Source organism: Neopsephotus bourkii, unplaced genomic scaffold (assembly GCF_033783945.1).
Source record: "Neopsephotus bourkii isolate Nb327-2 ecotype Australia unplaced genomic scaffold, CSIRO-AGI_Nbou_v1 NB_318, whole genome shotgun sequence".
Lineage (NCBI taxonomy): Eukaryota > Metazoa > Chordata > Aves > Psittaciformes > Psittacidae > Neopsephotus > Neopsephotus bourkii.
In genome coordinates, this window is record NW_026900826.1 from 5675197 (window position 1) to 5691972 (window position 16776).

A 16776-nucleotide genomic window follows, 5' to 3' on the forward strand; every position below is an offset into this window, starting at 1 on the left:
GCTTACATTAACAGTTATGCACTTAAGACTTTATTTTACTGTTTTATTCCCTGTTAAGAGCAGGTACAAGTTTCTATTACTACTACTATTATGTGCTAGTACTTTTGGGGGCAGTGTTAACCCATGAGACTATTAATTTAAAAGCCCCATATTTAAAAATGAACCTTAAAGGTAAGCTGTTAATACTTTAGAAATGGCCAGTTAAGATTTTATGAAGGTTGAAACACATTTATTTTGTAAAGTATGATGTTGTTCTTTGCAATGTGTATTTGAAAAACATATTTATGTACATTTGTTAGCTTAATTGCATGAACTTAGTGTGCTGATCATCCTGTTTTAGCTTTAAACCTGACTAGAAAGTAAATGAAGAATCAGCACCATGATCTAATAAGTAGAAAACACATTCTGAATTTTACCTATTTTAAAGCCTCCTTCCTAAATTCTTATTTCAGTGTAAATGAATATTTCAACACTGGATAATTCTTACTGATTCTGTCACTGTGTGCCCTCTTACACTTTTCCTTCTTGTGTGTTGCACTGAGTGGAGCTGAAGTGGAGAAACTTTGGTAGGCTGCAAATGTCATGTAGAACTACTGGACACATCCAGTCAGAAATCCCAGTGTTAACATTATACTGGTTTTATGTCAGTGTCTCTTACCAGAGGCTGATCTGCTAAGTGCTGAAGAATGGTGGCTGGTTCCTGGCACCAGTCATATCATTCCTTAGTGCAGCTCAAATTTAGAGGCAATGTGAAGGTCGTATGATAAGAAGTTGAAGGTTGTATCATAAAAAGCTTTTCATATATCACAAAATCCCCTTGGTGGAATTTCGCTGTGTCAGTGAAGTTGGCCTGTGAGCCTTTAGAACTGGGAAAAGAACATGCACTGGTATTAAAAAAATGCCTGTAAAACCAGTCTGTACCTATGGCCTTTATTTGCTTGCTTCAAGTAGATGGAACAAAATGGTTAAGTTTTAGGATGACTGATATCTGTACAGATGATGCCTAGTACAAAAAGAGCTCACTCATATTTTGTATATGAAGCTGAAAGTTGGCCAGTTATTAACAAAGTGTTAACGAGGGTCCTTGGGAATCTGTTTGGGTTTTTTGAGGCAATTATACTAATATGAAGTAGAGATCAGAGTGACTGATAAACAAAAAGGGAAAGTTGACTTTGGTCTGACCTGTGCTTCCCCATTGTTCTTTCATTCCGATAAAGTTAAAAGAACTCAGTCTCTTCACAAGTACTAGGGAGGCTGTGTTTGTTAGTTTGCTAAGTTTTGTTAGAGTGAAGCAGCATATTTTTAAGCTATGCAGTTGGTACTGGAATTCCAGTTGGTACTGGTACTGGAGTTAGGGTGGTATTGTTTAGGTAATATAGTGATACGTAATGCAGTTTATTGCCTTTCATCAGGGAGCTGTGTTAAAATGTTTATTTACTCTTGAGATGACATCTTAAAAGTCAGTGTCCATGTGTAGTTCCGCTGAGGAAGTCTTAAAACCCAAGTAAGAATATGAATTTTATTTAAGATTGAAACATTTCTTTCAAACAGCTGCTAGTTTTAAAATGTCTTTGAATGACAGATACTAGATTCTAATCCCACAGAAGTAATTATATACTTTAATATTTGTGTGTGGAAAGTTCATCTTCTAATACTTGGGAGATTATGAAGGCATTAACATTTCTCTATTTCAGTATTCTTAGTAAGCTACACTGAGCCGTTTAAAAAGTAATTCAAAATATATGGCATAATAGAAGAAAACTTGACAGCCCTCAACCCCCTTTTTTATCTTTTTAGGCTTTGTTAGAGTCAATGCACTGGACAAAATAAAATTGAAAAGGTTCAAATACACTTAACTTAAAGATTCTGTGATTTATTTTTTTACATTTTTTAAAGACTTCTTTAAAGACTTATATTTAAGTTGCTGTGAAAAAGGTATTTTGTATGAATTGGAGGTGATGTGAAATTCCTTGCTTTTATTTTCTTCATGTGGTTTTTAAGCATCAGAAGTAGCAAACAGTTTTTAGGTAGGTTTCCGAGGGAAAGATAATCCCCTAGATCATGTTATGTGATCAGACTTACTGCTGACGGTTACATTTATGTCTGTAAGCCCACCTGTGCTGTGAAAACTGCCATTCCAAAGCTTGAAGATAAAACAGTGTCCTTTGTGGGTTTTTTACTTGTTCTCTTTGGCCTTTTGTATAAGCACATCTTGTGATATTAGGTAATATTAGAACAATTGCTGCATGTGAATCTTCAAAGCATATTTTTGTCATATGACGTACCAGCCATAGAAGGGATGGCTGTAACTTAGTAGGATTGCAAAGCTCTGATTCGGATTTCACTGTATCCTATAGACAGTATTCTAGTGACTTGAGAGAAATCTGTCAGCTAGTCAACCCCTTGTTGAGTAGGGGTGATGTTTTAATTTTTTGCCTGTCAACCTAGGGAATCATTAGAACAGAACTGCCTTGTGTGTGCCTGTGGTATATGGTTGTTAGCGTAAATAATATTCTTGCATTGGAGTATAATTCTAAAAAACATTATAAATAGGATAAGATTGAAATCTAATTTAAATTTAAATTCAGACATGGATTTTTGTGCTGCTTTGCTGTCCCTCAAACATGCAGCTCCATCTCCTTTTACTTGAGAATCAGTTTTGTAATATCCCATTAATTTCAGCTCCTCTCCCATTCCTTCAGCCTAAACTTGCCTTTCATCCTCCTTGTACCTTGGCTTCTGGACTTGTTAGCATTGTCTCTTTCACTCCCAGACCAGCCCATTTTATAATTTCAGTGTTTAAATCAAGAAATCTGACCTTGTGGAACTGTAAAAAGGCCAACATCCAACAAAAGCAGTTACTGGTGACAACTGATAGGAAGAATTTTAAATTTAGCCTTTTTTTCAATTGAAATAGACTTCGTTCTGTTAAACCCCATTATAAAACATAAAGTCTGAGATGCGGTTGTTTTGAGGTAATGCCTCTTGGATTATTTGGAAAGATCACCTTTGTCTCCAGATCTTGCCTTTGGAGTTTAATGCGATTTGTCCTGGGACTCAAATTTGCATTACAAGTCTTGAGGCATACTTCTCAGTTGCATTTACAGGGAGATAGCAAAGGTATATATTCATATTTTATATGAATTTTTAGTGAATGTGAACTTTCATTAATAGTACAGAATTACAAGATGGAATCCAGAAACTGTGTGGCTGTTAATTTAGCAATGAATGCTAGTATCTGGTGGTTTAGTGCTCTGTACTGATTCATTTATGTTTTAATCTTGCTAAAAAATCTAAATGAATGTTTTACTGGAATGCAGCGGTTGTGTTAGCTGAGCATTTCTGCTAAATCTAACAGATTGTAGAAAATAATGTTTTAGTTTTACAGGTTTTCTTTATTCTTCTGCATAGGGCCAGCTTTACCTGCTGGTGACAGATCAGGGCTTTCTCACAGAAGAGAAAGTTGTTTGGGAAAGCTTGCACAATGTGGATGGTGATGGAAATTTCTGTGATTCTGAATTCCACCTACGGCCTCCATCAGACCCTGAAACTGTCTACAGAGGGCAGCAGGATCAAATAGATCAAGTACTGTATTTCTGCTTTTCTATTGTACTTCTCTTTTTTGCTTGTGACTATGTGTAACAGTTAGTACATTTTTAGTTGTGTACTTGTGCATATACAGGACTATAAAAAAATTCTTTAGCTACTTAGGTTGGGGTTCTCACATGTGCTACTTTGAGGTATTAGCATGACTTCAAGGGAAGAAGAGCAGGGCCATCTGTGAATAGTTTGGAAAATCTAATTTTAATCTCCTAGAATCCCCTTCTGCAAAGAACTTGGGTGAAATGTCATATCTGCCTTGCATATGGAAACAGAAACAGCACTGCGAAACTTCTCCCCATAACAAATTCCTTTCAGGTCATTAATATTTTCATAACTGAACTTTGCCTTCTGATGCCCACTTTGCTGACTGTAGGTCAAAAATCATAGCGAATCATGTGTGGTGGTGGTCATTTGGTTTTTTAACTACATTGAATTAGTGTCTGAGATGGAACTCATTTGTAATATATAAGCGTATAGCAAGAAGCTCCTGGGAAACGTGACATTTTGAATAAGCATAGAAGTTTATTTTCATAATAACCACCATTAATGTTTTTTAAATACTGGGGGAAAATGAATAAACAGATGGGTTTTAATAAATGAAAGCAGTGCATCTCTTGCAGAATAAAGAGTCTGACAGAAGTAACAGCAATAAAATCTACTTCTACGTAGAACTTATATGAGCTGACACTGTCTTTTGCTGCTGTCCAGGTAATGGAATTGAGAACCGGATAGAGATTTTATTTATCAAAAACACATGTAAACAAAACATAGCTCTTGTGTTTTGTATGCTGTGACATAGGCACTGTGAAAGGAAAAATGTAAAGTAGCTGTGTTCAGCCTTTCTGCAGGTGAGGTTATGGATTTGTTCTCAAATTCGTCTTTTCCATGAGGTAAATACATTTGAAGATGAGGTTGTAAGAAAAGTGAAGTATTGTGTAGCTGCACATACTGAAAAATTCACTGATGTGACTTGCCTCTTGTCTATGTGGAAGAGCATTAACAAACAAGTTTACTGTTTAGGATTACCTGATGGCATTGTCTCTACAACAAGAGCAGCAAAATCAAGAGATTAACTGGGAACAGATCCCAGAAGGAATCAGCGATCTAGAGCTAGCAAAGAAGCTCCAGGAAGAGGAGGACAGGAGAGCTTCTCAGTACTATCAGGAACAAGAACAAGCAGCTGCTCAGGTCCAGGTAAGAAAGTATTATTAGAGACTATGATAATGAATTTTGTTAAGTTGCATACACACATCTACATTTGTAATTCTTTTGCACTGGTAAGACTGTTTACATTCTGTATGGCAAGTGACGAGATGAGTATAGGAATCTTAAGGAATATGCTGTAATTGTTGGAGTGTGCATGCAGATATAGCAGTTGCTTCCACTTACATGCTAAAAAGCAAGCTTAACCAAAGTTACAGTTTCATTCATATGGTTTAAGTGGGAATAATGGGATGAGTTAATATGTAAGGTTACATAGATTATATTAGCCAATATTTATGTTACTTGCAAAATAGCATTCAAACGAGCTTTTTGATAGTAGTCAAAGTTTGGTCTTTATTTTGTCTTGCAAAAGTTTGTTGCTGTACATTTTTAGGTGTTTCACTCTGATACACGATTTTATTCAGTCCTGTTTCTAATTAGGAAATGTATAGTTTCTCCCTGTGTAACTTCTATCCCATCCCTATGAGCAGTTGCACTGCATGTTTGGAAAATGTGATTCATGCACATTAATATCCAAAATTACCATGTAACTAAACCTTGTGTGCAAGAGGCAGTGTTTAAGTTGGTGTTCTGGATTCAGGGAGATCTTAACCACTGAAGACTTTTAAAACTACTTTTATTTACAAATTGGTGAAAAATCTATGTGAAGGCTCAGTCTTTGATGGCCTGAAGCATCAAAACCTTCAATTGATGTTAAGCATGAAGAAAGAATTTTGGCAAATAAAAGTCTTATTTCCACTGCGTGTTGCTTTAATAGATCTTCACTAGCTATTTCTAAGACACAGATTCACTACTGCGGGTTGCAGAAAGGTAGAACTGAGGAATCTGCTTAATGCTGCCTAACAACATGCACTCATTTGCAGCTGTGAATGGATAGCAGCTGGAATAGCTTACGTTGCCTTTGTATAGCAGCTCCCTTGCCAAGTTCTTAACTAGTTTCTAGTCACAGCAAGCTGCTGCTTTGCTGTATCTAGCTATCAAAACCAGCACTTTTAACTCTGCAACTTCTGACATGTGGATTATACCCTTACAAAAGGAACTAGGAAAAAATTCCAGTATGGTAAAATAGAAGTGTCAGAAAGAGCTGGAAGCCACATTTTAGCATTGAAACAACCCATCTGAGCATGTGGATACAATGGAAGGGACACACAGGACTTGAAATTTATTTTCATTTTCAGCTGACTCGATTTCTTAGAAATACTAAGTTTTAGCAGTTCCGGAGTATTCATACAGAGGGACCCTATCTGAATTCTGATGGTTCACATAAAGTTGAACCTTCTGTTTGTGAGCTTGACCATAGAGTAATACTTCAGATTGCATGTACGGTGATGTTTGTTTTGTTCACTTTATTTTTTCTACATAGCAGGTACAAGGTGCTGCTTCTCCAGCAAGCGGAAGACAATCTGGGAGTAATGAACGCAAACGAAAAGAGCCTCGAGAGAAAGAGAGAGAAAAAGAGAAGAATAGCTGTGTTCTCTTGTAAGAGAAAATGGATTTAGTCTGGAGCCAAGTGCATGTCCTCAGAAGCAAAAACAAGGAGTAAAAAGGAAGACAAACCTGTTACATGCCGCCTGTGCCTGATTACCCCATGGATTTTGTTCATGTTTCAAGAGAGGATGGGTGACTTTGTTACAATCATACAGACTTTCTGCAAAGTCATGGCGCGTGCTGCTCAAGATGGAATTCCAAATCACAGTTGGATGTGGCTGTGCTTTGAGTTAGTCATAAGAAATACTGCACCTTGTAGCTGAACACACAAATCTTGGCAGTTTTGTGTCATAGTGACATCCATTACTCATTACATCAGTTAGTAAGCTATTTTATCTTCTACTCTGAACAAAGGAGGTAATTTGTTTTGTGTAAGACTTTTTCCTGAAGTCTTTACACTAGCACAATGGAGTTCTGTGTTACTTACATGGTATGAAACTATATCTTAGGCTGGGTATAGTCTTCATGAAACAGGAGCCCGAATAACAGCTGGGCACTGCCTCCTCAGTGTGTCCAGATTTCCTTGCTTCTGGATCTGGTATGCTCTTATTTTTTTTTAACCCAGATTTATACTGTGTTACTGCTATCATTGCACCTCCTGGCCAGCTTTCTTGCCCCAAGAATATGTGACCTGATAGGCATCACACAAAAAATTGTCATAGAGAATGGGGCATTTATTTATAAGCAAGATGAATATTGTTTGCTTTTCTTGCAATTACAAACTGGGTGTGGCAACTCAGATGTTATCAGGGTTAAACAAGTAATTTTATAGGTAACTTCTTTTTTCTTTTAGTATATTTTCTCTTGTAGGTAAACTGGACCAGATAAGTTCTTATTTATTGACCTCTCTATATGATAGGTGAATGATGAGAAGTGACTAAGGTCTATAATAATCATTATTCTATGTAAGAATGCAGAGTTAAAATAACTATCTGCCTTTTTTCCAGAAGTACCTTGAACTTTAACATGATGCTAACATGTCCACTTGTATATTTAAGCAAGTGTACTGTAGATAAAACCACACTTATTTGTTTTATAAATCATGTATCCTTAAAAAGCACACTTCTGAAGGGTGGTGAGAAGCGAGGCTGTTCTCAGAGACTGTTTGGGAAGGTGGTCAGGTGTAATATTTTGTTTTTAAATTACTAATTTAGAATTTTTGGAAAGCAGATTTTTCTAATTTATGGGAACCAAATAAACATGTTGCCTCTTGTAATATTTATAGAATGCAGGAACAGAACTCTCGCTGAATTTTGAGGGAACTGCAGATCTCGGTCCACTTTGAAGTCAGTAACAGTTACCTTCCTGCTGAACCTTTTTGATAAAGATTTCTATTTAGCAATTTGTAGATACTTTTGAAAAAGGCTGCTTCTCCTGGACAAGATACATATTTGTGCTCTAAGCCTGGGTAAGTGCATTAGTATACAATAATCTGGGAAAGTGAAGGCAGACAGGTGGGATATGACATTCCTGGTTTCAGGTGTTTGGAGAATTTCTGAGGGAGAGCGTGTCTAAACACTTGTCCACCAGTAAGAAGCTGCTGTTACGAACCTAGGATGAAAATTAGATGGATAGAGGAAGAATGTCTTACTAACTAAAGGGCCAGTTTGTATCGCTTTTTTTCTTTCATGCCTCTTTTGGTTTTCCCACTTTTGTTACAATTTCCCTTTTATAATAATGAAGTAATGAACAATAGGAGGTCTCTAATACACAAACTGTAAATTTAAAGATTTCTCTATTATCTAGAAAAGTCATGGCCAGAAAAGTAATTTTAATACGTAATGTATGCAGATAATTTTCTCTGTCAAAGCAAAGGTGGACATCTTTTTTCCTTTGCAGCAGCCTAACTTCTTCAAACAAATTAATGTGATGGAGGATCACCAACATAATGATTTACCTACTTTAAGCAGATCAGAAAATATTCCAGTAGTGTCAATAACAAAGACTTTAAGCCAGAATGTTGTTTAAAAACATTCTGTTACTAAGATTTCTCCAAATTTGTGTATTTACATTTATTTATTGACCTTGAAAAATAAATATGTCACGCTAAGTGTTTGTTATCTTATTATTTTTAGTGACAGTACTGTCACTTTAAATTCCTTTTTCAACAAACCTAGCTGGAGCAGCATTGTGGCTATAGTGTGTATCTTTTCACCCCAAGATACTTGCTCAGATTAGAATAATTCATGTAACATTTCCAGTTTCAGACAGATGTGCCTGAAACCTAAAATACTGTAGTTACAGTAATGTCATGTGGTCACAGAGGGAAAAGAGTTAAATGCCAATAGTCATCATGAAGTCTGAACTCCCAGATAATTCAGGTTTCCTTTCAATAAAGGAGTAAGGAGTTTCAGGTTAAATGAGATGGCAGACATGCTGTTCAAACAGTTCTCTGTTTGTATCTTTTTCTTTACAGGTCTTGAAGCTTTGGAAAAAAGGTAAAGAATTTGTGAAATCTAGGACATTGTTCTGCACAGGCTGAGCTTGTTAGTAGCCAAAGTTTTAAGTGGATGAGCTTGTTAGTATTCAAAATGAGACGCATCTGGAAGCTTTGTTTGTACCCCACTGTGACTAAGCACTCCAAAAGCAACTATCACAGTTGGTATCTCTGACAGTATCTGGTGGTTAAAAATAATGAACAGAATTGCTTTTATCTGTAACCATGAGCTTTGAAAACAAAGTATTGATGGAGTACCCGAAAGACAATGTTTACTTCTGACTGCTTCATTTGCCTCTTTTTTGAAGCTAACGTTCTGGTGAAAGAGTGCAGATTTATACTTTAAATTTGTTTACACAATTTAGCATGCACATGCTCCAAATGCCTACATAATATATAGGAAAGTGTGCAGAAAAGTAGAGTAGAATTTGTTTTCCACTACATAAAAGCTAGCACAGAAGACAGAATCCTAGAATTTTTTGTTGTTGCATTGTAGTTGTGAAATAAAGCTAAATACAAGTATTCTTGGAATTAGCAAAAAACAAAGAGCACTGCCATAGTGATAAATGTTTTACTAAAAGGCACTTTGTAAATGCTCAAATGAACTATTTTTCTTGTGATGCTTATGGAATCTGCAACCCAACACAGCAGATCCAGAGGCAGATTGTAACACAAGGATAAAACTAGCATTCCTGAAAATTCACTTTAATACAATGCAAAAAATACATTTTGTAGCTAGTCATCTAGTCAGCATGTGTTCAGATTGTCTTTGCAGAGCTGCTCTTGTGGGTCACAGACACACAACCTACAAGTGAAGCATATGCTCTTCTGTGTACACTCGCATTGGATTGCTGATCTCCACTCCCATTTGGTATTTCACGTTATTGTTAAATGCTTCTTTAAACTTGTACACACAGGTTCTTGGAAAAAAAAAATTCCAGTATGTAATAAAAGGCAATTTGAGTTCTTGAAATTGAACTTTTGGTGTATTCAGCAGGAAATACTCAAGTAAAAGGTGAAGATAATGTACATTTAATTGAACCTTTCTTCTTTCCTGCTACAATAGACCTGCAATACAAAGCTAGCTCGTTGCTTAGATCAGCTTTCTTACCATTAGGATGCTTATCATAGTCAATTGTTGAAGTTTATACAAAGTACATTCTAAAAGACAACATACTGAATTAAGAGCAGTATTCATTTTATGTGAGAGTAGTCTTTAATGTTGTAACTGTAAGCAGCAGGTGACTCATGAAATGCAAGTTAATTGATGCAGTATCAGCATTACAAAGCGTATTAGAGAAAAACAAAAGTAACAAGCCTTAGTTTGTTTGCAATATAATGCTGACATTTCTTCCATCTATGCTGATAGCAAGACCTCAGTAGCAAGAAAAGTCTGACACTGAAAAATGTTCGTATAGTCTAATGATAGCAAATGTCACATGCAGGAACTTAAACATATGCATTTTATCTTGTGATTCCAGTGCAGTTACTTTTTTTGAAGCATAATTAGCAATAAACTGTTAGCAGTGTTGTTTTGAGTGGGAAAATTTGGTGAGATGAATGACACTTTGTTACACAAAATCATTTATACAGAAGTCAATTTGATGTTAACTTTCACAGTGCTTTCATATAGCTTCTTCATGTTCACAGACTTCTGATAGTTGTCCAGTAAAAAAGCAATGTATTTAAGTTCAACTGTCACCTGCTTTGATGGGGAAGAAGCGCCATAGGGAAATGCCGAGGGGGAAAGAGGCTGGAACATAAAAGTCCCTACATCACCTTTTGAGATTGTTTAGGGATTTGTCCTTAATTTTGCTTTTACTTCACACATAAACAGCTGCAGCACAGCATGCAGTGGCCAAGTCTTCTCATCTAGGTAAGGTCCAGCAGTTACTTCATAGTGGGTTGGTACTGTCTGTTCCTGTACACTCTCTTTTGTGCTCTCATAATGCTTCTAGGTCAAGATGAGCTGCTCTGACCCTCTCATAATTTACAATACTTGTATTAAATGTCAGTTCCCTGCTGCTCAGTTCTGGTCATTATGTCAGCTCTTACCACCTCTACCCTAAGCTCTCTTTACCCTGGAGAGCTAGCTCTGGAGAACTTGCTGAAACCTCAAAGTTCTTTACTGCATTTACAGTTCTTTCTCTGATTTGTAGTTTTACTTGTGCTAATGGAGAAGCTTCATGTGCAGAAATGAGAAATTCCTAGGATTTTGGCATTTAAGGACTTTAGCTGTCTATCTTCAGAAGTCATGATCCTGTGTTTACTTGACAGCATAGAATTCTCAGCACAATGCTTTAATCACTAGGTGAATCACACATTTAAGGAAGCAGGTGGTGGTGCCCTGGCTAAGAGGCTTGCTGGGGCTAAGGGTGAAATATGATTGATATAGTCAAACACTAAGCCAAATGTATACAGATCTTGGGAGTGGACAGGGACACAGAATCGTGTAAGTTATACATCTTTTTAATTAAACTCTTAACTGTCCTTCAGTGCTGACCCGATTTCAGTTTAGGTCCCATCCAGCTCAAGTTGTACCTATTGTGAAATTCGTAAGGATCATAAGTGATATACCAGTGTCATGATCATGAGCTGATGCCTTTAGCTCACAGAATCTTAGACTCCCCATCAGAGTTGGATGAAGTAATGTGACATTTAGTCTGTTTGAAGTTCCCATTCATTTTGAAGCCATTAGTAAAGCTTGCATAGACTTGAGAGTTAAGCCTTCAGCTGTGATATTTTGAAGTTGAATTATGCTAAGCATAATTGAAGAACTTCCATTGACATAGCTTGGCATTCTTAGATTTCTAAAGGTGTTTCAGGAAAAGCTGGGATAACTGCTAGTTTTGTCTGCAGCCTTCTTTTCTCTGGATCACTGGCACATGCCAAGGAAAGGGTCAAAACTGCAATTACAAGAAACATCAGTGTGTCTGTGAACTGAAATGAGCTAAGTGGGGGTACATCCTTGGGTTTGGGTCATTGGTGATTTGGGGAAGCTCCAAAATAACAATATTAAAACAGACCTTTCTTTTCCCCCTTTAGATGAACTGTCCATATCCAGTCAATATTTGCATTGAATATTTTTTCTTAGGGCTTGCTTATGTGCTCAAGTCTGTGAAGCTGCTGAATTAATGTTTATGCTTGTAACCTAGTAAATACTGCTGAGCATACAGATAGGAACACTTCTGCCTTCAGGCACAGAAATAACACTGACAATCAGTATTTACGCTTACCAACTATGATGCTTTTACATACAATGGATGTAGAATAGTTAAAGGCAAAATCTAAATAAAGCTCTTTACCATTGCTAAAACGTTATTTTTGGCAATGGCAAATTATAAAATTTAATGGAAACTATGAAGTCAGAGATAATAAGGTATTAATGTTGTTATGTGCTGCATCTCAGTGAGTACAGAATAGGCAGGAGCTGTACAAGACTAGCTGTGTTAGCCAGATGCTGTTGAAAGGCCCCATTTGATTTGGTGCCCCAGTTCCTTTACTGTAAATTCATGCAGCTCATGAATTTATGTCATGAAGACACAGTGTAGTTTAAGTAGACATAACCATGCCATCTTTAGCTACTGCTAACAATTTTAATACCGAGGACATGATGATACGGACTGCTCCATGTAATGTATTAATTCCAAGTGCATATTGTCATTAAGTCTGTATTATAATTTAATGTGCCAGCTATAATAAAGCTAGCATGATTACTTCTGTCCATGCTATAACTGCACTTCCTTTCTGTGGAAGAAATACAGAAAATCAGATGACTGTTTTCCTATAGACTTTGAAACTACCTTGAAATGCTCTTTGTAACACTTGTCTTTTTCGGTCTTAGGAATTAAAGAACATGTAGAAGTTTCTGCAGAAATGTAATGATTTGACACAATGTTTTCCTTGTCTTGTAGTATGTCTATATGGAATATAGTATTTTTTTTTAAACCCACCTTACTATTTGGTTCTGTAAGAGAATGCTGTATTTAGTTACATATGCTGCAGTCACCTTTTAAAACTAACCGTTTCGTAAGTAGCAAACCTAAGCTGTAGAAATTTCACTGGAAGGATTGAATAAATTTCAGGAAAAGAATTATTTCTAAACAAAGTAATGCAACATTTTGGTTTTTTCCTATGGTCTCCTGTGCACTGCAATAGGAAGAGGTCAGGGTTGTCTTGGTAGTCGCAGGACATAGTGGTGGCTGAATGTGTCTTAGGATCCTTTTAAACTTCTGGAGCAGCATTGCAATACTTGACACTTGCCCTAATCTTTCTCTATTAAACGTTTATTCAGTCCAACTTCCCACCCCCAGACACAGCCATGAGGAGGAGCAGGACACTGCAGTGCAGACTTACACCAGCTAGTTCTAGCATTTATTGAAATGTTTGTTATTTAAGTACCAGTGTGTATCAGCTCTAGAAGCAGAGAGCTGGGAGAAAAAACTGCTGTACATGCAGCTTCAGCTTTGCCTGTATGTGCAGCTTCAGCTGGAGCTTCCAAAGGGCTGAGGAAGCTGATGACCAATACTATTCTTTTGAAAAGTTGCAGACCAAATGTAGTTTAATCTATGCTGGGTTTACCTTTTTCTTTCCAAAAGAGGAAAGCTGCTGTTACATTATCCTGTGTAATCTCAGAGAAGAAATTCAGTTCAATTTTGAATTTAGCTGTGTCTCCAGCTTTCCAAGTTTTTCAGCATGGTGAGCCTATTTCCAATGAGACTTCATTTTCTATTCCATATTTTGTTGTCAGAGCATCAACTGGTCTCTTAATTGTAGGGCTTTTGTTATTCTAGATCAACCAGAGCCAAAAAGGGCTGATTTAATAATTAACAGTTTTGTTTACAATTGAATTCTAGTGAGGTCCTTCAGAGTTTGAAAACGGGTTCTATGTGAGGTAAGTGAATAAAAATGTTTTGGGTTTTTGGCCAGCTGCACCCCTGGCAGACTTAACAAATGAGCTGCAATTGTAAACCCCTACCCCCATTGCTATTGGCAAATTATGTCACTTGTGATGGTTTGAGGGTTTTTTCCCATTTCTGCAGCGTATAGTCACTGTTTACAGGTCAGCCCTCAGAACAATTGTACTGGTACTTCAAACTCACAGAATGTTAATACCTTACAGCGACTTTCTTTATAAGGGAACGAACAATACCGTCATCAGTTCCTCCACAGTAACCTTTAAGTTAAGTGACAGTTTTGGTTTATCTTTCATACTATAGCTTTCAGTGAAAGAAACTCTCATCAAAGTGTACATACGTAATTTCCGATTATCCTTTTAGCTGGTCAATAGATGCATAGCTATTATTTGTACAACATTTGATAATCACCTTTTACACAGACATGTAAGCTTATTAAAGAAAATACGATACAACTGATGAAACAGAATCATAGAATGGTTAGTGTCAGAAAGGCCTTAAGCTCATCTAGGTCAAATCCCTGCCATGGGCAGGGATGTCTCACACTGGGCCAGATTGCTCAAGGCCCTGCCCAACCTGGCCTTGAACACTGGCACGGCTGGTCCAGTGCCTTGTCACTCTCACAGTGAAGTTTCTTACTTGTATAGAACCTGACCTTACCCTGTTTTAGTTTGTACCCATTCCCCCTTGTCCTATTGCTACAGTCCCTGATGAAGAATCCCTCTCCAGTATCCTTATAGGCCCCCTTAAGACAGTAGAAGGCTGCAATGAGGTCTCCATGCAGCTTCTCTTCTCCAGGCTGAACAGCCCCAACTTTCTCAGCCTATCTTCATAGGGGAGAAGGAGGTGCTCCAGCCCCCTGATCATGCTCCTGGCTCTCCTCTGAACTTGCTCCAACAGCTCCATGTCCTTATGTTGAGGACACCAGAACTGTACATAATAGAGTGAGGTATCACAGGAGCAGAACAGACATACAGAAATGAATCCTACAGAAGTTGCCCCTAGTTGAATGGTGTTAACTCAATTTAATTTATTACATTAACTGTCTTGACTGGCTCTTTTTAGATTCAAATTATATATTGATATAAATACCTATGTATTTTAGGGAAGTTCTTAAGAGACACACAGATTAGTAAGTCTTCAAGAGGCCATGCTTAGACCCACCAGAGTTGTGCAACTGCCGCAATGAACCATCAGCATAATTGTGAGCCTGTTAAGTTACCTAATGTTTACCTTGGTCTCTATAGCTGGTGTTAAAAGGAAATCCAAAAATCAAAGCTAATGCCAAGCTACTCTACATTACCAAGACAGAGAAGAAGTTACGATTTTAAAAATCATAGCTTAGAAGTACACAACATTGACTCTGGTCCTGCAGTATCAGTTGTACTAACATATGCGCCTAAAATCCTTTTCATCCTGATGTTACACCATTATCCTATGTTGTAATGGCATCTAGTTCAACTACTGAATGTTTTGCATTTTAAAAGCCTTAATTGTTTTTATTGTATTGTTTTTAAAGACTACAAGGAAACAACATTTTCCTTGTAAATAGTTAAATTTTGAACACTTAAATAAGTTCCAGAGAAGTCCAGTGCTGTATCTTAATACTCCTTTTTGTGTGAGTGAAGAAAACAGTATTACATCCTTTTCTCTTTTAAAGTGTCTGCAGTTATCAATCTCTCTATAGTTTATTTAACCTACTGAGATTTATTTTGGTTAACAGTCTTCTGATATTTGTTGTATGTAAACAAATTTAAGTGAGCAAACTTAAATAAACTTTTCATTTAGGTATTTATGTTCTTTCCTACTAATAAAGGTTGGATGAAACCCTTTACAAAAACCCCTAACAAAACACCTCACTGTCCTTTTCCAGACTTCTGATCTAAATACTTTACAAATTCACAAGGGGTTTTGCAGTTTTATTTCAGTCAGGCTCCCCCCCTTTCCCATCATCCTAATTTGTTCCAATATTTTAAATCTCTTACGCAAAGTAACTTTTATTTAAATAAGCAAAAATGTCAGGAAATACTGTTTATGCATTCCAACTGTTAAATGATACATCTAGACTTGCTTACTGTTGGCAAGATTAGTTACAGCTCCAGTTCTGTTTTTGTATCTCTCTATAGCTTTGTCTTTTAAAATTACAAACTTTCGTATTTCCCATTTGATCCATTAGTCACTACAAATTCGTGCTAGAGCAAATGTGTCTGTATGTGTTGATACACCTAAAGCAGTACCTGCTCCAGCCAAATGCATATGTAGTTTTTGAAACAAAGTTTTAATTATTTCTTTTGGAAATTCCTGGAAAAAAAAAAAAAAACACCACCAACAAACCCAAAACCCTCAGTAAACTGAACTTCTTAATTTTCTTCTGAGAACTGAACAATGGAGAAGTTGTATTAAGTGCATGAAGATAAGTTACTTACTGGATAAACGTGTCCTGACACACTTGCTTAATGCAGTGTATTTATTCTGTTTAAACATAAATATTTGACAGTTTTAGATATTCAGACAAGATTAATTCCAGAAACTGCTGTTATCCCAGGTTTCTCTCTCCTCCCATCTTTGCTCCTTACTCAAAACCAACTTTGTTTAAGTCAGTTTCTGCTATTAATTCTTCCAGAACACTGCTGATACTTACCAGTTTTTCCACACATCAAACAAGACTATAGCTGAATGTAGCAAAGATCCATGTGCAACATCAGCATGCTCTTGCCTTAGAATTCGTAACTTAATCTTGAAAAGATAATTTGAACCAGTAAATTTGAACTTAAGCAGCTCTTATTCAAGTACTATTTTACAAGCTCTTCTCATGTTCTGTTAGCAAGGTCCTGTGCTCATTTCTGTTAACTATCCAGTTTGGTAAAGCTATGTGGTGGATTAGATTTACCTTTCCTTGCTGAACAGCAGTGCTCTAACTACAGACTTAGGGTGACTGGATGATAGATGAGTCTTAGACTGACTACCTAACATTTCTGATTGGGCCTCCTCAAGAAAAATTTAATATGGGCCATTCAATGTTAAACAAAACCAAAAGGTTTTCAGAGATTCATTGCTTTTACTTGAGACCACATCGACACTTGTAGTTGTACCTGAACAACGGGTAAG

At 36.8% G+C, this 16776-nt stretch overlaps 2 protein-coding genes across 2 annotated transcripts in view; both read left to right on the forward strand.

Moving 5' to 3' along the window:
- MINDY2 (MINDY lysine 48 deubiquitinase 2) overlaps positions 1 to 10441 on the forward strand; it is a 29572-nt gene extending 19131 nt beyond the window's left edge. The window contains exons 7-9 of the mRNA XM_061347498.1: positions 3412 to 3585; positions 4624 to 4797; positions 6191 to 10441. Coding sequence (XP_061203482.1) covers positions 3412 to 3585; positions 4624 to 4797; positions 6191 to 6310 — 468 coding nt within the window. The 3' untranslated portion in view covers positions 6311 to 10441. The remainder of the gene's footprint in view (positions 1 to 3411; positions 3586 to 4623; positions 4798 to 6190) is intronic.
- LIPC (lipase C, hepatic type) overlaps positions 1 to 16776 on the forward strand; it is a 241920-nt gene that overhangs the window by 123451 nt on the left and 101693 nt on the right. The window lies entirely within an intron of this gene.